Raw genomic sequence first — 26289 nt, forward strand, 5'->3', positions numbered from 1 at the left:
ATAAGAGACTTGGACACTTCCTTTGGGAAAGTGTGGGGAGTGCAACTATTTCTCCCATAAATGGCCAGAGTCCCCAAGGCTGGGCAAAGAACTGGGCACAACTTGAAGTAAGCTGGGCCTGCAAAGGTTGTTTGTCTTAACTTGCATTTGCAAAGATGTGGGAGTGTGCATTGGATCTAGCTGCTGGAAAGCAAAGAAAAGCAAATGAGGGAGCTCTGAGTGCCCATAGGAATTGCCCAGAATGAGGCAACATGGTGTAATTTAGCGAAGCATTTAAGTGTGTTCTTACAAATACTGTTAACCATGTCATGCCAACCTCATCTTCTCTCATCTTCTCATCTTCTCATCTTCTCTCATTTATTAAACTATTCCGTTCCTTAATCTCTTGTAATATACAACTTCCTAATTCAATGGATAGGCCTGTATTTTCTTTCACTTATTTTATGCATCCCTGTAGTTACTGTGATATTCTTGCATCCAGCATATACATATATTCTCAGTGACTTGTCTAGGAGTCTGTGTAGGGGCTCCGCTACCACTGCCTTATGAGGTAAGAAGGCATGGTAAAAGTTCAATAGTCCCAAGAAGGCCTGGAATTCGGTCTTACCCTTAGGTGCCAGGGCGTCACTGGTCAGGTGAATCCTGTCTGCGTCCACTGTAAATCCCAGAATGTCCACCTGTTGCAGACAGTTTTCCCACTTCATCTTGAGGCTGGCCATCTGGAAACGATGCAGGACAGTGCAGAATCGGTCCTTGCACTCCCCTGGCATGGCCCTGTGATCAACACATCATCAAAGAAGGGAGTGATACCGGGAATCCCTTTGAGGAGAGTGTCCATTAGATTTTGGAATATGCCTGGCATCACGCTGATGCCAAATTACAGCTGCTTGACCTGGAACACGCTCCTGTGCATTACAATCCTTTGTGCTTCTGAGGTGACCTCATCAACTGACAACTGCTGATAAGCCTGGGCCAAGTCCAGCTTGCCAAAAATCTTAGACCCTGCCAGGGTGGCAGACCACTGGCACGGGGTATGCATGGGCCGTAAGGGCCTTGTTTAGGGTGCATTTGTACTCTGCACAGATGCGGACTGAGCCGTTGGACTTGATGGGCGTGATGCTTGGGGTTTCCCAGGGGGTGTTAGGCACTGGCTCGAGCACTCCTTGCTCCACGAGTCGGTCCAATTCCTCATCTAAGCAGGGTTTCAGGGTGAATGGGACCCAGTGGACCTTGAGCAGGGTCTAGTTGTAAGCCAATGGGGGGCCCAGTATATCGTCCCATTGCCCTGTCAAAAACCTCTGGAAACTCTTTGCATATGGTGTCCACGTCCATGTGGGAGCTGGGCGGTTCACCCCAGTGATGGCTAGTCCCAGTGGTCCAAAACACGCCACGTCAGATCCTTCTTGGCGTTGAGGCATCGTTGCAGCTTCTCATCCCTCAGGCCATCCACAAGGCGGCCGAGGACCATGTTCTCCAGCTCTGTGAAGTTGCAGAGCCTGGCGGCTTGGTGGAGAGAGGTCACATATTTGGTTATGGTTTTCCCGGGGGGCTGCCGCTTTGCATAGACGTTGTGGTGAGATGTGCCCCTTCAGCCGTTCCATTATTGCGTTGTAGAGAAAAGTCGTGATCTTTTCAGGTGCAAGGAGGGCCCAGGTGATCTTGAACATCTCCTCTCCTCAGACGTTGAAGAATGTCGCCCTCTTCTTGGCTGCGTCGGTGACATCCTTTGCCTGAAGGAGGAACTGGAAACAGGTGGTGTTCCCGTCCCAGTCTCCTGAGGCTGGGCTGGACTGCGTGAAGATGCTGTCGGTTGCCATTCTGGGTCCTTGGGTCCCGGAGCTGTAGCTTCGATGAATGGTGCGGTGCAGTGCATGACGGTAAGCTCAGCGGGATCCCATCTTTATCGCCAGTGAAATATATTCAGGGTGGAGTAGTTCATGCTCTTTATTTCAGCTTATAGGAACAGTGATTCCCCCCCCAAAAAAAACCTCTCGCTGTATATACATTATTTACACAATGGGTCTCTTGTGATTGGCTGGTTTTGCTTCCCTCCTGGAGCCTGATTGGTCTGCACTTGCAGGCCAATCGGATGTTGCATTCTAGGATCCTACTGGCCTAATAGGCTGATTCACTTCCTCCTGGTGCCTGATTGGTCTGCTCCTGCAGGCCAATCAGATTGTTGAATTCTAGAATCCTACCTGCCTATTGTTCTGAGATCCAAGTTTAGTATATAACAGCACTCCCCAAGCATCACCCTCTGGAAACACCCAACCAAGTAGGAATGGGAAAACTACAAAACAACAACACCTACCCACCACTATCCAAGAGGGTTAGGCATACAATGGAGAACAAAGATGGTGCCAGAGATTCATTTCTGAGAAGGGAAATAAAAAAGTGAAGGAGCAACATCAGAAAAGGGCCTGATTTGACCCTCTCCAGAATGCTCTTCTGTTCGTAATGTAATGTTGCCCTTTATTCTACTCAGAAACTGCATTGCACAACAGTTTGCCATGAATGAGATGAAGGTTGCTCTTGCCCTGACATTCTTGCAATTTGAGCTTTTGCCTGATCCTGCCAACCGCCCAATTTCCATGCCGCAAATTGTCACCTAATCCAGCTGAAGGCTCTCCACTGATGCTTGCTATTACCACAGTAGCAATGCTTGCTTCAGGGCTCTCAATTCATGCCAATAAATAGATAAATACTGTCCCTGATAAAATATGGTAAGCATCCCACATGCACATAATTATTATTACAGTAGTTCCCCAAAACAGTGATCTGGATCCAGCCATGACGTGGGGGAAAGGTGAGGATTTAGCGCCCACAGGGAGGAACATATTTGAATGTGTGAGCGAAGGTTCCAGCTGTTCGCATATAACTCGCATATAACCAGCTGCCACAAAGTTGTTCTGGCATTTTGAGCCAGCAGCGCCAGCCGAATCAGAAAGTCTTCAGAACTTATTCTAGACAGTGAGCAAAACAAAGCAGCGGGCAGCTGGCAATGGAGAATCTAATCAATCCCTTGTGGTCCTGTCTCCCCAGGAGTTTCTCTCAGTTTTTCTATTGGGCTGTGATGTTGATCTTCGCCTGCGTGGCTCTGAAAGCCATCCAGCTATTTCAGACAAGGCAGAACCTGATCAAGGGTTTTAGGAGTTTCCCAGGACCTCCCAGCCACTGGCTATATGGCCATGTCCACATGGTAAGGGATTCTCTGACTTTCCTGGTGGGATGTTGGGTCTCTCTTTGTAAAATTGCATTTCTCGATAAGGAACTGGAAATTGACTGGATTCTGTGTGCCTTTCAGTTGTGCCTAAAGAGTAGGGCACAGAATGACTACTTTCTGGAGCTTTGGTTCTGATTCATATTGTGTGATGAGAGGAATCCAACCACAGTGCTTTCTCTGTTTCATATCACATTCTGAAAGGATATTTTCTATGAAATGTGCTGTTTCATTATTGTTGTCATGCAGTTTTATTGCACCTGCAAGGCAACTGGCTTGGGTACCATCGTGCTGGTTTGAGAGACCAGTCTCCAGTTTATTGACTGCCCATGACCGGGCACTTTGAACTTTAGTTTTGGTGGGCTATCCCACACTGCAATGTGGCTGGGATGTGACTCCTCTCACCTTGTGAATGGAGAGGAGGCCACAATCACTGCCCACTATGAACAGGGTACACAACCACTGTGGAAATCGTAGTGCCTTCCACCCCTTTGTGAAGCCAAAAGCTATGGTGTAAAGGAACCAACTTGGCAATACAATGAGCTGGGGGGAGCACAACTTTATTGATTACACATGTAGCTGGACTTTGGCTCAGCTATTGTGTGTACAGTGGTACCTTGGTTTAAGAACAACTTAGTTTATGAACAACTTCGATTAAGAACGCTGCAAACTCAGAAGTAGGTGTTTTGATTTGTGAACTTTTCCTTGGAAGCAGAACATGTTCCGCTTCCTGTTGAGTATGTTCCATTTGTAAATTGAGTCCCGCACTGCTAATCAGAGGCTTCCTGTTGAGTCTGTCGGCTGTTGAGCACCCACACAACACAGAGGTGATATTTGAAGCTTTTGTTTTTGCTTTTTTGTGTTTTTGTTTGTGTTGCTTTTTCATTTTTTTGACTGTGACTTGCTCTTCATTTTATGAGACTGACTTGTGACTGTGGCTTGTGACTTGTTTTTGTGACTGTGTGGAACCCAGTTCAGCTACTGGTTGATTGTGTGACTGCAAAGATGGATAAAAGCCCCCCATCCAAACAATGACTATCATCAGTGCACATAAGGAAAAAAAATAATTTTAATTTTTATCATCTACAATACAGTCTTATTTATTTTATAGTACAGTACATTGATTATTGCCTTCATTTTATGGCTCAATGGTCTTGTTAGATAGTAAAATTCATGTTAAATTGCTGTTTTAGGGGTTGTTTTTCATTGTCTGGAATGGATTAATCCATTTTCCATTGCTCTATGGGAAAGCACGGCTTGGTTTAAGAACACTTTGGTTTAAGAACAGACTTCGGGAATGGATTGAGTTCGTAAACCGAGTTACCACTGTATATCTATTTCAGTCTCCTTCTGGAGGGCTGACAATTTGAACAGGGTAATGTATTGTGGCCTCCCCAAGTTGATAATCTAATTCAACCTCTACTTCCTGGCTCCCTTATTTGGCCTCCACCTGTTTGCATTTGTGATCAATATGTTTCTCTTATCTAATCCTATGAAAAAAGGGGAATGATTCTCAGATTTGCACACATGTCTGATGTTTTAATTTATTCTAATGTATGTGTGTGGGGGGGCTTTTTGAACTGTAAAAATTGGTGGCCTTTCCCCCCCTTTCCCTGAGAAGTTCAGTTGGAATTGGTAAGGGGAGGCCAATACAGAACAGAAAGAAAGCAGATGTAAAAAGACTGTGGTTTTAGCATTGAGCCAAGTGGGTCAATAAATCAACTGTTACATATTCATGCCACCTTAAAGTTATAAACTTATCTGTTTTCACATCTGAAACCACATCTATTAATCACAATGAACAAGTTGTAAACTGATTACCGATCTTGAAAATAAAATTATGCAGATGAAACCTGAGGAAGAATTCCTGAGCACAGCTGCATGGACAGAAAAGTACCCGCACTGTTATCCACGTTGGTATGGAAATTTCTTGGCTTTTCTGTCCATTAACCACCCTGAATATGCAAAGGCCGTGTTTAGCAGAGGCGGTAAGAAATTTGTATCTTATGTCCCTCTCATCGTGCAGTTACATGAGTATGCTAGAGGCTGTCAAAATTATTCATGCAGTAAGTTGCACTGCTCTTTGCTTTTATCAAGATATAAATGTAAGTGATTCATATTTCAAGGGCCTCCTAAAGCAATCTTCCCCAACCTGGTGCCTTCAAGATGTTTTGAACTACAACTCCCATCAGTCCCAGTCTGTGGCCTGGCCCTCACTGCCAGGCAAAGAGCTCCAACTCTCAGCTCTTGTTGTTGTTGTTTAGTCATTTAGTCATGTCCAACTCTTCATAACCCCATGGACCAGAGCACGCCAGGCACTCCTTTATATATATATATAATAATTATTATTGAGTTTTCCATTTTAACAATCCAATCAGATCACATTAAATATTCCAAATTATACAAATGCATATCATAAAGTCCAAATATTTTGCCAAATTATAAATTTTTGTTGGGGCTTCCCATGCTTCAAGTTCAGTGGGGTCCAATCATCTTATGTTTCTACTGCCTTGAGTTTCCAAAAGTACCTTCTTTAAATCCTCCTGTTGTTATCCTTCTTTCTTTCATGGCCTCTGAGTTGTTTCCATAGGCGAGTTGAAGTGAACAGTAATATACTTCTGTGTGAAATTTGTATGAGTCTCCTTTTTTTTGCATCTGGTAAGTCTATTATTAGCAGTATGTCCTCACACGCTGGTGTTTATGCCAAATCAATCCAAAAGTCCTTCTCTGGTGGCAGATGCCATCTTCTCTCAGTTTCAATGCAATAAAATCTAGGCGTTTGCTCATTAATTTTCTCAGACAGGTAGCATCAAACATTAGTCTCTCCAGGGGAGGTTTGCCAAATCGGTACAGATATAATAACAAATTAAGAGCTCGCCTCCCCCTATGACTATTTATTTCTGAAACTCAGTCTATCCCATAATGGCGGATCCCAATTAAATAGTGCATCACAGGAGAGTCTTTTATCTTCTTCCAAATATTCAAAGAACAAAGGCTTTAGTTAGTATTGTTATTTCCACACAGTTTATATTTTCTGATCTCACTTACTATAAGTAATGTAGACAGTTCTTCTGGGGGGTGGGTTGTTAGGTATTATCGTAGTAGAAAAAGAAAAAGTTTTATCCCCCCCCTCCTTTCCATTCCGTTCCAACATACCGGCTTAGATGTTATTCTTTGGTGTTATCTTTCTTCCTCTCCATCACTCTTGGCTCCTCAGTGGCTGGCTTAATTGGCAGATTAATACCCTTTCTTCACCTGAAGCGTGTCCAAGGTCTTAAACCCATTTTTTTATCTTAAGAAATGGAACTGGAGCACTCATGAAGGAGATCCGAACTCCCTCGAGGGCTTTCCATCCAGTGCCCCCACCCCCTCCTTCTTTACGAACTTGGGGGTGGTTTGTTGGGCATCCGCGGATGATACTGCATCTTCCTTCCACTAGGAAGAATTTGGGAGGCTGATTACTCCCATCTCAGCCTCTAAATTACCTCATGGGAGCTGGAGAGATGGTATTGTCAGCCATCTTTTGCGGCGCCCCAGCGGTGCCTCAGCACACCAGGCACTCCTGTCTTCCACTGCCTCCCGCAGTTTGGTCAAGCTCATGCTGGTAGCTTCGAGAACACTATCCAACCATCTCGTCCTCTGTCATCCCCTTCTCCTTGTGCCCTCCATCTTTCCCAACATCAGGGTCTTCTCCAGGGAGTCTTCTCTTCTCATGAAGTGGCCAAAGTATTGGAGTCTCAGCTTCAGGATCTGTCCTTCCAGTGAGCACTCAGGGCTGATTTCCTTAAGAATAGATAGGTTTGATCTTCTTGCAGTCCATGGGACTCTCACGAGTCTCCTCCAGCACCGTAATTCAAAAGCATCAATTCTTCGGTGATCAGCCTTCTTTATGGACTCTCAGCTCTAGTTCTCCCCAAATCTTTAATGCTCAAATCAGATTGTTAGATAAGGAACATTACAGGCTACAAAGTTCAACAGATACGTTAGAGACTGGAATACTACCTTTAGCAAATTGGGGAAACACAATTATTTGCCCAAAAAATGGCCAGAGTCCCCAAGGCTGGGCAAGGAAATGGTCACACTTTGGAGTAAGCTGGGCCTGCAAAGGTTGTTCGTCTTTATCCGCATGTGCAAAGGTGTGGGAATGTGCCTTGGATCTGGCTGCTGAAAAGCAAGGAGAGGCAAGTGAGGGAGCTCTGGGTGCCAATAGGAATCCCCTAGATTCAGGCAACAGAGTACAATTTAGCAAATGAAACCTTTAAATTTGTTCTCAAAAATAGTTTTCTCTCATTTATCTCACTATTCAGATCCTAAAGCTCTTGTAGCGTACAACTTCCTAATTCCTTGGATTGGTATGTATTTTCTCTCACTAATTTTATGTTATGTATTTACTGTTGAAACAAAATGGGGGGAAAATCCTTCCAGTAGCACCTTAGAGACCATCTAAGTTTGTGTTGGAATTCACAGAATGCTGTGTGAGATAGTAAGTCTGCAGGCTTGAGTTTGCTAGCTGATGCAACTGGCTGATGCAGTCAGCCTGCAATACTTTCTATGGAAGTGCTGGGGCAGAATGACCCAGCAGTAATGTGCTGTCAGTTGATTGGCTGTCATTGGTTTAAAAGGGAAACCTGTCCAGCACTAAGGGGGTGGTGTAGAGGAGTGTGGTCAGAGAGAGAGAGAGAGTTAAAGGTCTTCCTATTTGCCTTAAGGTGCAGCCAGGTACTCTGTTTGACTGTATGAACTGCTCGTGTATTATAGCCTGTAGATTATTGTGTGTGTGTGTGTGTGTGTGTGTGTGTGTGTGTCTCACAATAAATATACTGCACTGCACTGAAGAACCTGGAACTCTGAGCTTTTCTGCTAAAGCACCGCAGAGAATTCACGACAATTTGTTATTGTTATGAGCTTTTGTGTGCATGTACACTTCTTCAGATGCCATTGGTATGAGCTTTCGTGTGCATGCACACTTCTTCATATGGATTCAAAAGAAATGGATTTAGTAATGAATTTTCAAGGTTTGAAAAAGAATTAGGGGGATATCATGTAGAATTACTTTAAAAAGGTATAAAATGTTATTAAAGTGGCATACGAAAGATGAAGTTAAATTAGTAATGATACAATGGGTGAGACATTTTGGATATTATGTACAGTTTCATCACGGGAAAAGTTATGGAGGGAGGATTTAAAATTTACAGCATGTTGTACATTGAAAGAAAATTATATGAAAATGATGTATCAATGGTATCTGACCCTTAGTAAGTTAGCAAAAATGTATAGGACTGGGTCAAATACATGTTAGAAATGCAAAGAAATGGAAGTCATTACATTATCCTATGAAGTGGAAGTGTAAGGTAATAAAGTATTCTGGAAAATGATATATAATGAGTTGGGAAAAAATGTTTAAAATACCAAAGGAGAAGAAATACCAAAGGAGCAGAAAATACTGTTTATGTACTCAAAGACAGCTGTGCGGATGCTTCTAGCCCAGAGGTGGAAGGAAGACAAAATCCCTATTAGAGAAGAATGGTTGATCATATTGATGGACTGCGCCGAATTGGCAAAAATGACTGGAAATATCAGAAACCAGGAAGATAATTTTTTAAATAAGGAATGGGGGAAAAAATATTTTACCAGTCTCCTGTGTCATTCTTGTGTCTCTCCCTTCACCTGCAGTGACCATTATGCACCTATGCTGACAAATATTTGCACTGCCAGTGCTATATTTCTAGAAAAAGAGGTGCTGGAACTCACCGTGACCCCCTTGCTTGTTCTCCTATAATGACAATGGCAGCCTTCTGAGAGGTGCAGAAACTGACTTCTGGAAAGTTCCAACTGAAAAAAGCCCCACCCCTGCCCTGCAAACCATGTTTCAGAAATCCAGTAGCAGGTGCACAGATTCTTATGGAAGGGAGCTTCCTAACTTGAATTGTTCCACCCAGGAAACAATTAAGTGCCTACTAACATGGGACAAATATAAGAGTGGGGGGAACTTTCTACTGTAGACTCCTTCCTTTGTGGTGGATAATTTAACATGTGACCTTAGTGCATGTGCCTGAGAAAGACAACACTGTCTTTGGCTTCTGTTCCGCATTTTTCTCCCTTCTCCTGACAGGAAAGGGGCTTATTACCCTGAATGGGCCAAAGTGGCAACAGCACCGGAAACTGCTGACTCCCGGATTCCATTACAATATTCTGAAGCCTTATGTGACTCTTATGACAGAATCAGTCAAGGAGATGCTGGTAAGAAACACCATTGCTACTTTCAGGAGTTCAGCTTCAGTATAAGAAGTTGCTCATCTACTGCCATGGTTATAGTCCTACTTTGAGTAGACTCATAGGGCCTTTAAATTTTTATTTTTCTTTGATCAGACTTCCTCTGCCTTATCCCAAAATATTTTGAAAAGTTTGAGTCAGAAGCCCCTGTCATAGTGTGAAGCCAGTTGAGCAGCCCTTTGGGTTGCAGACAATGAGTTTACACCAGCATTGAATTTTAAAATTCATGCACAGACTTGTGAACCTTAATATTGTCTTAATTAGTTCATTAACATTTTCAGGACAGACAGATGCTGTCTACCACCAGCTTTGTTTGTTGAGTATTTAAATGCGTCACTTTGACAGGATGTGCAGTGTTGTATTAGCTTTTCAGCCAGAGTTTGGGACTGGGATGCCTGCTATGTGCTATCACTTTTTGCTCTATAGCCATGTGAATTAATGAACAGTTCATTAGCTCCCGAGAACCTCCTGAACTGTCTTCTTTCCTTGAGAGTCCACATTCAGTCAGCAACTTCTGAAGCACACAGCTAAGTCTCTTTCAGAGGACAGCAACACATCACCTTGGCAAAACCATTTCCCAAATGTAGGGGTCATTTCAGGGGAACATTAGTGGGCAGCATGGAGGTGCATTACGTTCAGTGTGAGACAATCCTGCTGTAGGCTGTATGGAATTAGGGAAGGAGAAAAAAGGGGGGGACACAGTAAACATTCATTCTATTACATTAAACAGCAAAATCCTTTGTTGGACATATTTGATGATCCATCTAATCATTCTAGAGAGTTTCCCAGAATGAGACTTCTCATTTCTGTCCCTTTCCTAAAATATTAGGATATATGGGGAAAGCTGGTACCAAAGAATGGCACAGCATCAGTGGAGATGTCTCAACATGTCAGTCTGATGACTCTCAATATTATTATGAAATGTGCCTTCAGCTACCAGAAAAATGCTGAAACGGACAGGTGAGTATAAGATGCCTATTTCAGACAAGGTGGGAACACAGGCAGATACAGCCCTTCTTTTCTGTGCCGTGGGCTAGCAGTGACATGAGAAGCACGCCCAAGATTCCAGTCACTTCTGAGATGTGCATATGGTAAACACAGCCATTCAAGATGATGGCCATCACTCCATCTTTGAAGAGCAAATTCTATAGTTTAAGTGTGAAGAAATACTTTCTTTTGTCTATGCTGAATCTCCTGCCTCTAGCTTCTGGACCAATTTGTTTGTCCTTATTGTGGGATAACCAGCCACATATAACCAGCATGCTTGAGTCGAATTAATGCATGAAGGGGTTAAGATCATAGAGGAAGCTGTCCTGCCAGGCTTAGCTCACCGTGGGAGGGGCTAGTTAATCAGAAACCTATTGGCAGCGAGTGCAGTCTGGCCAGGATTGGTGTAATATGCTCAAACCACCTTGCCCTGGAGAGCTACCTGGCTGCCAAATTCTACACAAGCTTAAGTTACTGAAACTGTCTTCAGAGGCAGTCCTATGAATAAATCAAGCCTAGAACCAAAATTATTATATAAGGATTCCAACGGAATAATAATAATAATAATAGCAAATCAAGGGGGAGAAATGATAATAGTAGGAGCATATGCACCAAATGAAAAGAAGGCTGAATTCTATAAGGAATTAGAAGATAGAATGCTAGAATACATGGAGGAAAAAATAATACTGTTGGGAGATTTAAACGGGGTAACCAACCCAGAGTTGGACAGATCCTCAGGAGGAAAGGAAGCAAAAGAAGGAAAGCTCCCATGTAGTTTCTTTGATTTGATAGAAAATTTGGAATTAAAAGATTCATTGAGGTTTAGACATTTGACAGAAAAAGAATTTACTTATTATTTCGAACCAAATAAATCTGCCAGCAGAATTGATACTATATGGATTTCCAAGGCACTATTAGGGAGAGAAGGGACGCAGGTGGCGCTGTGGGTTAAAGCCTCAGCGCCTAGGGCTTGCCGATCGAAAGGTCGGCGGTTCGAATCCCTGCGGCGGGGTGCGCTCCCGCTGCTCGGTCCCAGCGCCTGCCAACCTAGCAGTTCGAAAGCACCTCCGGGTGCAAGTAGATAAATAGGGACCGCTTACCAGCGGGAAGGTAAACGGCGTTTCCGTGTGCGACTCTGGCTCGCCAGAGCAGCGATGTCACGCTGGCCACGTGACCCGGAAGTGTCTCCGGACAGCGCTGGCCCCTGGCCTCTTAAGTGAGATGGGCGCACAACCCCAGAGTCTGTCAAGACTGGCCCGTACGGGCAGGGGTACCTTTACCTTTTTTACTATTAGGGAGAGTAGATAAGTCAGAGATTTTACCAAACGCTATCTCAGATCTTAACGCAGTGTTTTTAAATTTAAAAAGAGGTGGGACAAAAGGAAGAAGATAGAGACTTAATGAATCTCTGTTAAATGATGAGAAAATAGTACAAGATGCAAAAATAGAAGAAGAGGCAGTGATTAGGGGTTATTTTATACAGCAAAACTCTATTCAAAGAAAAGAAAAAGAAAGAAAGCAGAACTATTAGAAGAAATAAAAAAGAAAGAAAAGGAACTTATTAAGAAAGTAATGAAACAAGAAATCAAGTTATTACAATCAGATTATACACCTATTTTAGAACAAGAAATTGAATGGAATTTGAAAACCTTAAAACATAAAAATTTTGAATTTGCTAACAAATTCAATTTGCTAACAAATTTGCTAAGTTTCTAGCTTGGCAACTCAAAAAAAGACGAAACGAGAAACTAATTAATAGACTGAAAATTGGAGAGAAAGTTATAGATGACCCAAAAATGATTACACAAAGTTTTGTGAAATATTACAAAGAACTATATAAAAAGGAAATAGAAAATCCAGAAGAAATAGATAAATACTTAAGTTAACATAAAATTCCTGGTAGTACACAAGAGAAAATAAAGATGTTAAATACTCCTGTCTCAATGATAAAAATTTAAAATGCAATAAAAAATGCCAAGTCAGGGAAAACTCTGGGCCCAGACGGAATTCCTGTGGAGTTCTATATAAAATTAAAAGAGACAGTGGTAACCCCTTTGAAAGAAGTAATGAATGAGATACTTAATAGAGGGAAAATACCAGAATCACGGACTGAAGACTACATTACATATTTACCTAAACAGGGAAGTGATTTTGAATTAACTTCTAACTATAGACCAATATCCCTGTTGAATTGTGATTATAAACTTTTTGCTGGCATACTAGCAGATAAGTTAAAAAATGTTTTAAAAGAAATAATACACCCAAACCAAGCAGGATTCTTACCGGGAAGGCAAATCCAAAATAACACCAGGAATATTGTTGATATACTGGAGTATCTGGAATTTAAAAACGATAAACAGGCAGCTTTGATGCTGGTAGATGCAGAGAAAGCATTTGACAATATTTCCTGGTATTTTATGAAAAGACAAATTAAATTAATGGAATTTGGAGAAAGATTTGAAAGGGGGATAGAGTTAATCTATCACCAGCAAAAGGCAAGGTTGATAATAAATGGCAGTGCCACAGAAAACATTGAGATTATGAAAGGCACAAGGCAAGGATGTCCTTTGTTACCCCTTCTATTTATACTGGTGTTGGAAACCCTAATGCAAACCTTGAGAAAAGAGGAAACAGTACCTCAGCCTTATCTTTATTTATCTTCAGCTTTTTTTTGGCTCTAATCCAGTCCACTACCAAGCTAAGAGAATGTTCCAACACATCTACTGCCACAGCTGTGAATGTAAAGGAGAAGGTGAACAGTGTGTGTTGCTGACAATGTACTCTAAAGCTCTGGATAAAACTACTCAAAGTTTCATGTAGATGTTAAACAGCATGGGGTATAAAATTGAATCCTTAGGAACCCCATAATGAGGGCTCCATGGGGCTGAAGAGAACTCCCCAAGCATCACCCCCTGGAAACAGCCATAAAAGTAAGACCAGAACAATGCCACCTACTTCAGATCTCAGACTGAAAGGAGCTAGAAATCAGATTTTTAATAAATATGTAACCTACACTTTTTGTCCTCATTCTGTGAATATATTGGTTTCCACGTTCTCACTGTTCACAGGAAAAATTCCTACATTCAGACTGTATTTGATCTCAACTCCCTCATTGATCACAGAATCAAAACACCATTTTATCAGAGTGATCTCATTTACTGGTTGAGCTCCAAAGGGCGTCAGTTTCACAAAGCTTGCAAAATAGCCCACCATCACACAGGTATGTTATCTTTTCTTTCTGGCAACAACTTCTGTGGGAAACCAGAAAGCAGAACCTGAACACAAGAGAACTCTCCTCTCCTGTGGTTCCCAGCAACTGGCATTCAGAAGCCCTAGTGGACTAAAATTTGAACTGAAAAGTGGTTAGCTCTTCAAAGTTCAGCCAATAAAAGGTTTCATAACCACAAGCACAACACCATCTAAATGATGATGATGATGATGATGATGATGATGATGATGATAATTTTATTTATACCCCACCCATCTGGCTGGGTTTCCCCAGCCTCTCTGGGTGGCTTCCAACAGAATATTAAAATACAATAATCTATTAAACATTAAAAGCTTCCCTAAACAGGGCGCCTTCAGATGTCTTCTAAAAGTCTGGTAGTTGTTTTCCTCTTTGACATCTGGTGGGAGGGTGTTCCACAGGGCAGGTGCCACCACCGAGAAGGCCCTCTGCCTGGTTCCCTGTAACTTGACTTCTCGCAGTGAGGGAACGACCAGAAGGCCCTCGGCACTGGACCTCAGTGCACGGGCAGACCGATTGGGGTGGAGACACTCCTTCAGGTATACTGGACCGAGGCCATTTAGGGCTTTAAAGGTCAGCACCAACACTTTGAATTGTGCTCAGAAACATACTGGGAGCCAGTGTAGGTCTTTCAAGACTGGTATTATGTGGTCTCAGGGGCCGCTCCCAGTCACCAGTCTAGCTTCCGCATTCTGGATTAGTTGTGGTTTCCGGGTCACTTACCTCTTTTGCAGTTTTTTATATATACTGTAAGATGCCCAGAGTGGCAGGGTATAATAATTATCATCATCATCATTCATTCATTCATTCATTCATTTCATAATGTATGTCTTCAATGCAGAGAAGGTAATAAGAGAGAGGAAGGATTCCCTCAAGAATGAGAAAGAGCTTGAAAAGATTCTGAAGAAGAGGCATTTGGACTTCCTGGATATTCTTCTTTGTGCAAAGGTAAACATTGTAAAAATAATGCACCTATGCCTGCCATGCTATATTGCTAAGGGCTTTTTCAGCCATCACTAATCAGTTCAAATCAGTTCAGCCCAAGCAAAATTCCCATGCTGTAATATATACATAAAATTGTAAGACTGTCATCACACTGTAGTTTGTGTGGCTGCTGACAGGTGGCCATGTTAACTCCAGCATGATGGCAGAATGGATGGTGGGCACGTGAGTGAGCAAGCATCATGGGTGGCAGGTGGCTCAGGTGAGCTGTTTAAGTGAGGGGGTGGTGCTTCAGATAGCAGTTTGGCAAATTGCTTTCTGAAGCATCTCCCCTTTTTTGAAAGGCTTTGGGGTGAGCTGTGAGAAGGAGAACAGTCTTGGAGGATTTTAAATAATAGATCTCACCAATTGTGTAAAACACTATGTTCCCTGTGCGGTTAGGATGAAAATGGAAATCCATTATCAGATGAAGACATACGTGCAGAAGTGGACACATTCATGTCTGCAGGTCAAGATACCACAGCTAGTGGAATCTCTTGGCTCTTTTATTGTATGGCCCAGAACCCTGAACATCAGCAGAGATGCAGAGAGGAGATCACGGAGCTTCTTGGGCAACAGGAAGAAATACAGTGGTCAGACTAAATTCTTGTTCAACTTTAAATGTGTATTTCCTGGGTCATGTTATGAGGCTTCTCAAGAATTAAGAGAAGATGAGACAGAACAATACTGCACAGTAGTTTAGGATCAAAGCAGTCTGACACAGGCCTCAGCTTGCTTAAGTTCCAGGAAAGATGGGCCAACCCTATAGTGTAGAAAGAGAAGCTCTGATTTCTATTTCTACATTTAAATCACTGCTATTGCTGTTACACTCATATACTGTAGCTAGTGTGGTCAGGTCTGCATTGCCTAAAAATAATAAAGGAATGAAATATATCACAAAAAAGAGGTAACACTGGGGGACAGTGATTTATATAAGTTTGGCATGTGAAGATTTATATGTAGAGATGCAAACTAAATAGCAATTCTTAGAATTTAAACAAATATAGCCTCACCAGGGTGCTGCAGCTACAAGGTCCTTCTCCTACGTTCTAATGTTCTTAAACTGGAATTGGACCAGACAGATGAAGAGTTACAATAGATGGGCCCTATGTCTCACCGATATTCCTGGTCCCTATTGCCCTGAGGGATAACTTCTAAAGAAGGATGCCTCCTCTATCCATGTATGCTCCCTGCATGATTTAGAACATCTGGTTTGATTTCCCATAATAAAATGTAGGGTTGTATGCCATATCTCATTTATTTATTTATTTATTTATTTATTTAACTTGTTTCTTTCTCTTAGCACAGGACACAAGGTGGCTAACGACATAAATCTAAAAAGATACAGCTAAAAATAAGTGCACAACCCTGTTAAAAAGCACAGAATATATTCATATTATTATTATTCATATTATTATTATTATTATTATTATTATTATTATTATTATTATTATTATACATTATTATTTATACCCACCCATCCAGCTGAGTTTCCCCAGCCACTCTGGGCAGCTCCCCAACAGCTTAAAAACAGTATAAAACATCAAAAATTAAATACTTCCCTAAACAAGGCTTCCTTCAGATTTCTTTTACAAGTCAAATCGTTGTTTATTTCCTTGACATCTAGCACTCTCCTGCCCCAGCCCTGCTCCCACGGTGGAGTCTACCTCTTTCTGAATCTGAGCAACTTTATCTGCAAAAAAACTTTGCAAAATCATTGCAGGCGATCTTGGGGTTCTTACCAGGCCCCAGTGACACAGGTGGTTCCGTTAAATTGTGAACCACCTGAAAGAGTCTCCTGTTGCTGTTTTCTGCAGATGCAATAGAGGCGATGAAGAAGGTCCTCTCCGCCATCACTATTGCCATTTGGTGGGCTCAACATTGAGCTCTAACCTGTGTCCGGTCAGATTCAGAGTGAGTTTTCCACCACTGGCAATCTAGCCATCTCAGCTATTGTTTCATCACCCTCAGCTCCAGGGAAAACCACGGGGCTGTCTAGGCTCCACGAAATCAGAGAGGGCGCTTTGGAACCTGACAGTCAATAGCCCTGGTTAACTCCACATTCCAGCGGGCCACCAGGGAATCAGCTGAAAGGCCATCAACATGGGATAAAACGTCCCCTACCACTCTCTGGAAACCATTTGGATCCATTAAGTGGGGGGTGGGGACCATCTGAATCACTCCCACCTCCCTGCAAAAGGGAGGGATTGCAGAGAAGTCCAGTTGCACCAGGAAGTGATCTGACCATGACACTATTCACTAATATATGCATCTTCTTGTACACTTTAAACTAGAATGTCTATATTTGCACCTGTTATTTGGCTGGAGAAATGCAAGTTTTGAAGGCTGGCTGTGTTTCAATTCACATCTTGTTTCACAAAGTATGAATTAGATAAGTACTCCTTTAAATGTGAACTGAATCAAACCCCCCCACCCCACCCACACTTGTATTGAGCAAGGAAAGAGTAGGTACTGGATTCCACCCTGTCTCCTTTTTCCTTCATCTTAATAAAACTTTATGCGACTTAACTCCAGTAATTTTGGGCGGTGTCTTTAAGGGACGACTTGGGAAAGATGATGTACAGCACCATGTGCATTAAGGAGAGCCTTCGGCTTTATCCTCCAGTACCTCTTATAGCACGAGAACTGAATTCACCTGTAACCTTTCCTGATGGACGAACCTTACCAAAAGGTAGGCTTCCCCTCTCTCCCTTCTGCAGACTTCCTTTGAACTTGTCCCTTCCTCTGGCACCTTCATTCTTACCCTGTCTTCACTATTTAATTCCTCGTTCCATAAAAGGTGGCTAACCTTTTATGGACTACATTGTGTGTCTCTTTTCTCGCAGGCTTTCTAATTGCATTGGATATTTATGGTCTTCACAGAAATCCTGAGGTTTGGGACAATCCTGAGGTATGATAATAATAATAATAATAATAATAATAATAATAATAATAATATTTTTTATTATTTACAACCCGCCTATCTGGCTGGGTTTCCCCGCCACTCTGGGCTGCTTCCAACATATATAAAAACATAATAAAAACATCAAGCATTAAAAACCCACTACAGGGATTTCTTCAGATGTCTTCTAAAAGTTGTGTCATCTCCTTGACATCTGAAGGGAGGGTGTTCCACAGGGTGGATGTCACCACCAAGAAGGCTCTCTGTCTGGTTCCCTGTAACCTCACATCTTGCAGTGAGGGAACCGCCAGAAGGCACTCGGAGCTGGACCTCAGTGTCCATACAGAACGATGGGGATGGAGACACTCCTTCAGGTATACTGGGCCAAGGCTGTTTAGGGCTTTAAAGGTCAGCACCAACACTTTGAATTGTGCTCGGAAACATACTGGGAGCCAATGTAGGTCTTTCAGGACCGGTGTTATATGGTCTCGGCGGTCACTCCCAGTCACCAGTCTAGCTGCCGCATTCTGGATTAGTTGTAGTTTCTGGGTCACCTTCAAAGGTAGCCCCATGTAGAGTGCATTGCAGTAGTCCAAGCGGGAGATAACTACAGCATGCACCACTCTGGTGAGACAGTCCGCGGGCAGGTAGGGTCTCAGCCTGTGTACCAGATGGAGCTGATAAACAGCTGCCCCAGACACAGAATTAACCTCCATGGACAGCTGTGAGTCCAAAATGACTCCCAGGCTGTGCACCTGGTCCTTCAGGGGCACAATCACCCCATTCAGGACCAGGGAGTCCTCCACCCACCCCCTGTCCCCCCAAAACAGTACTTCTGTCTTGTCAGGATTCAACCTCAATCTGTTAGCTGCCATCCATCCTCCAACCGCCTCCAGGCACTCACACAGGACCTTTACCGCCTTCTCTATTTCTGATTTAAAAGAGAGGTAGAGCTGGGTATCATCCACATACTGATGAACACCCAGCCCAAACCCCTGATGATCTCTTCCAGCAGCTTCATATAGATGTTAAATAGCATGGGGGAGAGGACAGAACCCTGTGGCACCCCACAAGTGAGAGTCCAGGGGTCCGAACACTCATTCCCCAGTACCACTTTCTGAACACGGCCCAGGAGGAAGGAGCAGAACCACTGTATAACAGTGCCCCCAGCTTCCAGCCCATCTAGACCGTCCAGAAGGATGTTATTGTCGATGGTGTCAAAGGCCGCTGAGATATCCAGCAGAACTAGGAAACAGCTCTCACCTTTGTCCCTAGCCCGCCGGAGATCATCGACCAGCGCGACCAAGGCAGTTTCAGTCCCATGGTGAGGCCTGAATCCCGACTGGAAGGGATCCAAATGGTCCACATCCTCCAGGCGTGCTTGGAGTTGTTCAGCAACCACCCGCTCAGTCACCTTGCCCAAGAATGGAAGATTTGAGACTGGGCGATAGTTGGCCATAATGGCTGGGTCTAAAGATGTTTTTTTAAGAAGCGGTTTAATGACCGCCTCTTTCAGCGGGTCTGGGAAGGCTCCCTTGCAGAGCATTCACAGCCAGGATGGACAAGGATCAAGAAGACAGGTGGTTGGTTTCCCTTGTCCAAGCAGCCTGTCCACATCCTCGTAGGTAACAGATTGAAATTGATTCCATATAACATGACTAGACAGGACTCTAGCACTCTCCCGCCCTGGCCCTGCTCCCACAGTGGAGTCTACCTCCTTCCGAATCTGAGCGACTTTATCTGCAAAAATATTTGCAAAAGCATTTCAGGAGATCTTGGGGTCCCTACCCTGCCCTGATGATGAAGGTGGTTCCGATAGATTACGAACCACCTGAAAGAGTCTCCTGCTTCTGTTTTTACAATACAGTTACAATACAGTGGTACCTCAGGTTACAGACACTTCAGGTTACAGACGCTTCAGGTTACAGACTCTGCTAACCCAGAAATAGTACCTCAGGTTAAGAACTGTACTTTAGGATGAGAACAGAAATAGTGCAGCGGCAGCGGGAGGCCCCATTAGCTAAAGTTGTAGCTCAGGTTAAGAACAGTTTCAGGTTAAGAATGGACCTCCAGAACGAATTAAGTTCTTAACCCGAGGTACCACTGTACAATACATTTTCAATTAACATATCCTCTCCATACACACCTCTCTGATGATGGTGGCATTAAAATACCCTGTTCTTCTTCAATAAAAGAGAAAAGGGGAGATCAGATCATGTCAAATGTATCTTTTTTGGAGATGCCTTTGATTAATTACCCATGGTATGTGAAGCATTCTGATAGAGCAATGCCCCAGATGTTATTAACACAAGCCTCTATTGTTATTTTTAGAAGTTTCCTTCCATCATTGGACAATAACTGGTCTGGCTATTGTGAACAGGAAGGAAATTAATTATTTAGATTTACTTTGCCTTTCTAAATGTTCTTTCAAAGATGGAAGCACAGCAATTGGATCTTGCACCATTATCCTATACAGAACTAAGCGCCATTCTCAATGTGGCATCCACAAACGTATTATGTTCAACATTTCCTGTTTTCACTCCCTTCACATGGGCATCTGCATGTAGTTGTATAGCTAAGATCCCTATTGGCACTGCAAATAGAAGTGGCAACAGAGAGCATCCTTGGCAGGTGCCCATGCTGAGGTTTATTGGAGCAGCATCGTATCCATTTACTGTAATTATAGTTGAAGATTTTGAATAAATTTGTTGAACCATGTGAAGAATTTCTTTTCCAAATTGTAATTTAGAATCTAAGAATTTCAAATTCGACCATTCAACACTATCAAATGCTTTAAAGGCATCAAGTGAAATTAATGTCCTTGGAACATTTTGTAGCTGCAAGTCATAGATTACACTGAGTCTGCTATATTCCTTAATCTTAATCTCTTAAGCATCACAGCTGTGAATAGTTTCGTGTCTACATTTATTAAAGCAATCAGCCTATATGAATCATGTAAGGTGAAGTCTTTCTCGGGCATCAATATCGAAGTTAATTTTGATGTGTGTCAAGCTTGCCCACCCTCTTGCACTGAGTTAAAGAGCTTAGTTAGCCATGGTTACAATTCTACTTTAAAAACTTTATACTATTCTTCTGGGAGTCCATCAGGCCCTGGAAACGTTCCTGGTTTTAATTTTTTAATTGCTTCTTGTACTTCCTCTAAAGATATTGGTTGATTTATGTAATTTCTGTGCCCCTCTGACAATGGTTTAATAGTTACTTTTGAGAGGTAATATTCTATTGATGCTTGTGATGGATTGTCAAAAGAGTACATAGGAATCCTAATTCAAAACGCGTTCCTAATCCAGAATAGGATTTATGAAAGTGTTCTGCCAAAATTCCACATGCACACCTGGACTGGTATTTGCCATCTAAAGTGCTGTTTACATAAACTGTATCCGTTTCCCTCTCCATTCAAAGTGCAACTTCAGGAGCTACATCAAGACCACAGCAGGGGGGGGGAGGTTAGCATTTCCCTCCTAACCCCTGCAGGTCAGTTGCTGGTCAGACATGGACACCCCAATGGCTGTGTACAGTTTTAATAACATGTACACTAATGTAATTAACATCATGTCTCATTTTGGCCCAGGCATTTATTGATGTGAAGGAATTTTCCTTCAGATTACATTGGGGGGGGGGACATATTGCTAAGCGTGCAATCCCATAATCCTATACAGAACTAAGCCCCATGGAATTCAATGGGCATTATGACCTGGTAAGTGGGTATAGAACAGTATTCTTTTTTGTGAATGCCCCTTTTTCCTTTAGCTCTTTTAGCCACTATATCAGTTGCCATTCTAATCCAAAATTCCATGACTTATTTTCTGTTGTAGGAATTTAATCCTCTAAGATTCTCCACAGAGAATTCAAAGCATCGCCACCCATATGCTTTCTTGCCTTTTTCTGCAGGGCCAAGGTAAATATTTTCTCACCTATACTTTGCACTGTTCCCTCCATAACAGGAGACTTTGACATTAATCTTCCATGAAAGACACAACTGTGTTCAAGGCTTATAAAATTGTGGATGAGTCCGAACACTATTGGATGCCCAATATTTTCAGATCTATGCAAATCAATACCTGGATTCACTTTTTAGGATTAATATTTCCTCTGCCTAAATCAGGCATAGGCAAACTCGGCCCTCCCGATGTTTTGGGACTACACCTCCTATGATCCCTGACCACTGGTCCTGTTAGTTAGGGATCATGGGAGTTGTAGTCCCAAAACATCTGGAGGGCCGAGTTTGCCTACGCCTGGCCTAAGTACATTTAATTATTTTTCAATTTATAACTTTTATGTATCAGCTGCTTCCTAGCTGAACCTCTCAGAACAGCTTTGGAATTAAAACACTGACATGCACTGACATGCAAAGCAGAACAAACCGCCAGCATAAAACGATATATACTCAAATGCCTAAAAGGGTGGGGCATGGAAAGGAGAACAAAGATGGTGACAGACATTAATTTCTGAGAAGGGAAACCTAAAAATGAAGGAGCAACAACTGAAAAGGCCCTGATTTGACCATCTGCAGAATGCTCTTCTGTTTGTAATATAATGTTGCCCTTCATTCTACTCAGGAACTGCATTGGACATCAGTTTGCCATGAATGAGATGAAGGTTGCTCTTGCCCTGACGCTCCTGCACTTTGAGCTTTTGCCTGATCCTGCCAACCTCCCGATTCCAATGCTGCAAATTGTCATCCAGTCCATGAATGGGATATATCTGAAGCTGAAAGCTCTCCACTGATCCTTGCTATTTCCACGGTAGTAATGTTTGCTTCAGGACTATCAATTCCTGCCAATAAATATTGGTAGGCACCATGAATATTAATATTATGCAGTGCATTTCTGCTTTTCTTCTGAAGGGAATTGTTGTCCTCTCTAGGCATACAGAAGCTGATTCAAAATACAGCACCATTTCCAAACATAGATTCTTTCAGTATTTTCAGTCAGCTATTACTGCAATAAAAATGTTCAGTAATCAACACAACAAGCTTCCTTTAACCTACCAGGTCATGTTCAGAATAGAATCATTGAAATAAATGAACTGGATTAAGTCCACAACTTGCAATATATTTCCTTTGAGTATCGCTTATTTGGGTTCCTTCCTTTGTCCATTACACCTTAATATTCTAATTAAGAACATTATGTATGGGGCATGGGCTGTCACCTTCATTTGGGGGGCTGGACTTAGGACAGTGGCCATTGTTGGTTTCTGCTCTCTTCACTGTGCAGCGAAAGGCTTGTCACAAGACAATGTTTACATTCCACAGACAGCATAGCTGTTATGTTTCCCACGGGAAAGGGAGGCTGGATGTGACGTACACTGGTTTCCTGTTTTTCACTGTTCTCTCAATTCAGTGTGATTCTCTCTGTGCCTCAGAGGAGAGAGGATGCAGTTTCTGCTCCGGCAGAGACAAGATGGTTTTCTGTAATCTACCAGCTTTGAAATGTAAATAAATAATATAGAGCATGTTGGCACGTATTCCTCATCATTCCGCTGTGCACTTGGATGCTACAAATCAACATTATGGTTATGGGCCCAGAAGTCGAATCGGGCTCCTGGCAAAGGAGCAAAGACGCAGTCATCTGATGCCGGCAAAAGGATCGGAATGCAAAGGGACGGATCGGACGGTATCTGCGCGTCAAGATGATTGATGAGGTATGTGCTACTGCTCCGGGCAGCCTGCCAGCTTCTAATTAATGGCTTTATGGCTGGACTTTGAACTTTTATGTCCGTTTGCCGGGAACAGGCAGCGGCTATGGCTATGCTGGCGAAATCGAAAGTAACTTTTACAAGGGCTGAAGCAGCTGTAGAAGTGACGCAGCATGATTTAGGCAGCAGAGAGAAAGCTGTTTTGAACTTGCCTTTGGAATGAGGCTTGAAGCAGCAGAGACGCAGCTTGTATAAAGCAGCTTGTTTAAAGCAGCAGAGATGATGCAGAAGGCTAATGCCAGAGTCATGATGGCCCTTCAGGATGCTTGTGGGATTCCCAAGCTCAATAAGAAAAATTATACGGACTGGGTTATCTATGCAGAGGCTATTCTGCGGAAAGAGGGTCTGTTTGAAGTTATTACAGACACCCCCCCAGCTCCAGTTACAGATGCATGGAAGGCTAAAGATTCCAAAGCAAGGGGAACTCTTACATTGATAGTATCCCCAGAAGAGCTCTGTCTATTGCGTGATAAGACCTCAGCCAGAGAAATTTGGAACGCTTTGAGGGAGGCATACATGAGGACAGAAGCTGAATCTACTATGCATTATTTTAACAAGCTGCATAAGATGGCTAGCTGCAGAAGGCTGGCTGATGCACGTGGGGAATCTGGTGCCGATCAGCCACATGCTCAGCTCAGAGTAGCTTGTGATACTGCCATGATTCAGAATGAAGCAGATTGCCAGGGTGATAGCTGCATGGGAAAGGGGGAGACTTCACAGTCGTCATCCCTGAGTGCAGTGGAACCACCAGATGGCGCCAAAGCTTTGAAGGCAGTGAAATGCTACTCCTGTGGACGTCTAGGCCATATGAAGAGGGAATGCAGATATCCCAGGGCCAAGACAGAGCAGCGCAGCGGAAGCTCATCGCGTGGAAAAGGCCAGAGCAAAGGCAAAGGTCCGGTGTCCAGGACAACGCAGCCCAAAGCAATGGTCTCACGCTTCACTCCAAAAGTTGCAGAGGTCCAGAAGACGTCTAGATCTTTCTTCGTTGTTGATTCAGCGGCAACGCACCACATGTGCAACGATAAGCGACTGTTCGTGTCTTTTACACCGCAGGAAGGTGCGATTCACCAGGCGGATGACCACACAATTCCCAGTAAAGGCTACGGAACTGTTGTTCTTCACAGTTTGGACTTATCGATACAGAATGTACTTTATGTTCCAGATGCCAAACATAATTTGCTCAGCGTTGGACAGCTGAATGAGCGGAACATTGACGTTTCCTTTAAGAACAAAAGGTGCATCATCACAAAGAAAAATGATTATGTATTGTATGCTGAATATGTTGATCGTTTATATGTTTTGTATTATGATGATGTTGTGCAGGATGACACTTGTTGCATTGCAGGTTCTAACAAAAGTTTGCATGCAGAATGTATTCATGATTTTCATCGAAAATTTGGTCATTTGGGTTTTGAGGCAGTATCTAAAATGCCTGCCTTGGTTGAAGGTATGACTATTAAACCCTGCAGGTACCACATGAAGTGCAAGGCATGCGCAGCAAACAAGGTGAAAATGGCTCCGAAAGGTAAGGTGTCTAGTAGGCAAGCTACAGAACCATACCAAATTGTTCATGCTGATTTGGTTGGACCACTAGCGCCCTCTTTGGGTGGAAATAGGTACTTCATGGTTCTCATTGATGCATTTTCCAGGTATATTCATGTGTACAATCTCAAGCAGAAATCAGAGGCTTTTCCTAGGTTCAAGGAATTCTGTGCTTGGTTGGAAAATGTGCATGGTAAGAAGGTAAAAATTCTTTTCACAGATCGCGGGGGAGAATTCACTTCTCAGCAATTTGAAGCTTTTCTGACTGAGAAAGGAATTCAACACGATTTGTCTAGTCCTCGCTCGCCATGGCAGAATGGACTTGCAGAACGAGCAAATCAGACATTGCTTCAAGGGTTAAAAACCTTGCTGCATGATGCAAATCTTCCAGAGAGTTATTGGGCCGAAGCTCTCTCATGTTTCACTTACAGTTATAATCGCAGGTTATCTTCAGCGATTGGTTGTACCCCCTATGAGAAGATGTTTGGCAAAAAGCCATACATCAAACACATGAGAATTTTTGGTTCTGACATGTGGGTTCACTCACCACAAAACTCCAAGTTAGACAAGCGTGGTTTGCATGGTATCTTTCTAGGTTATGAGAAAGGTTCTTACAGAATAAGGATGACTGACTCTAAGACTATTAAGCTCACAAGAAGTGTTGAGTACAATGCCAAGTGGGGGGAGAATGTGGGAATTTTCCAATGTTATCCTGATGACAGTGATGAGACTGAGGATAGTCAAAAGCAACCACAGCAACCCACTCCCACTGATGAAAGTTCTGATTCTGAGTCTGAAACTGAATCGGGTGATTCAGAGGATTTCAAGAGTGCGAAAGCCTCTATGCGACCCTCTGAAAGCTCTGATCAAGAATTGGAGGAACCATTGTTCACAATAGGTCGCTTTTCTCCTAAGAAGGAAGAGGAGAGTGTTGAAGACCTAAGGCTAATTCGCAGGTCACAAAGAGCCACAAAAGGCAGACCTCCAAAGAGATTTGCTGATGAGTTTGCTAAGATAGCAGTAACAGCTGTTAAAAGCTCCAAGAAGGTATTTGAACCTTCAAGTTTCCAAGAAATCCAGGATTTGGATTCAAAGGAAGCTGAGCCATGGTTAAATGCCATGAAGGCTGAGCTTGATTCCTTGGAAAGGAACAAAACATGGGAACTTGTTCCAGTAGTTCCAGGAATGAAACTGCTTGGAAGCAAATGGGTCTTCAAAGCGAAGACTGATCAAAGTGGCAAGATAGTCAGACACAAAGCCAGATTGGTAGCCAGAGGTTTTGCACAGGTACCAGGTGAAGACTATCACGAGACCTACTCACCCACAGTGAGGTATGAGAGCATTAGGCTTATGCTCAAGCTAGCTGCAGAGGAGAATTTACACATTAGTCACCACGATGTGAATACAGCTTTTCTGTAC

At 42.9% G+C, this 26289-nt stretch overlaps 1 protein-coding gene and 1 long non-coding RNA gene across 2 annotated transcripts in view; one reads left to right on the forward strand and one right to left on the reverse strand.

Annotated features, from left to right (window-relative positions):
* Nucleotides 1–17273, reverse strand: part of LOC307218332 — a 24636-nt gene extending 7363 nt beyond the window's left edge. Inside the window, exon 1 of the long non-coding RNA XR_013839909.1 lies at nucleotides 17192–17273. This is a non-coding gene — a long non-coding RNA (uncharacterized lncRNA). The remainder of the gene's footprint in view (nucleotides 1–17191) is intronic.
* Nucleotides 2740–22809, forward strand: LOC307218250 (cytochrome P450 4A7-like). The gene is made up of 12 exons (XM_079980396.1): nucleotides 2740–3199; nucleotides 5067–5208; nucleotides 7528–7572; nucleotides 9333–9460; nucleotides 10323–10453; nucleotides 13549–13700; nucleotides 14569–14675; nucleotides 15111–15301; nucleotides 17267–17400; nucleotides 17555–17619; nucleotides 21444–21526; nucleotides 22188–22809. Exons 1-12 carry the CDS (start codon nucleotides 3002–3004, stop codon nucleotides 22354–22356), a joined length of 1545 nt encoding a protein of 514 aa, XP_079836522.1. The 5' UTR covers nucleotides 2740–3001; the 3' UTR covers nucleotides 22357–22809.
* Nucleotides 22810–26289: the final 3480 nt, after the last annotated feature.

The sequence above is a fragment of the Podarcis cretensis genome (genome assembly GCF_951804945.1).
Source record: "Podarcis cretensis genome assembly, chromosome: 6".
NCBI classification, from domain to species: Eukaryota; Metazoa; Chordata; class Lepidosauria; order Squamata; family Lacertidae; genus Podarcis; species Podarcis cretensis.

Excerpts from the sequence above, each read along its gene's own strand:
- LOC307218250 (XM_079980396.1), top strand. The coding sequence starts at position 3,002 with ATGGAGAATCTAATCAATCCCTTGTGGTCCTGTCTCCCCAGGAGTTTC. Across the intron at positions 10,454-13,548 it reads AAAAATGCTGAAACGGACAG|GAAAAATTCCTACATTCAGA; the intron begins GTGAGTATAAGA and ends CACTGTTCACAG. Across the intron at positions 13,701-14,568 it reads AATAGCCCACCATCACACAG|AGAAGGTAATAAGAGAGAGG; the intron begins GTATGTTATCTT and ends TCTTCAATGCAG.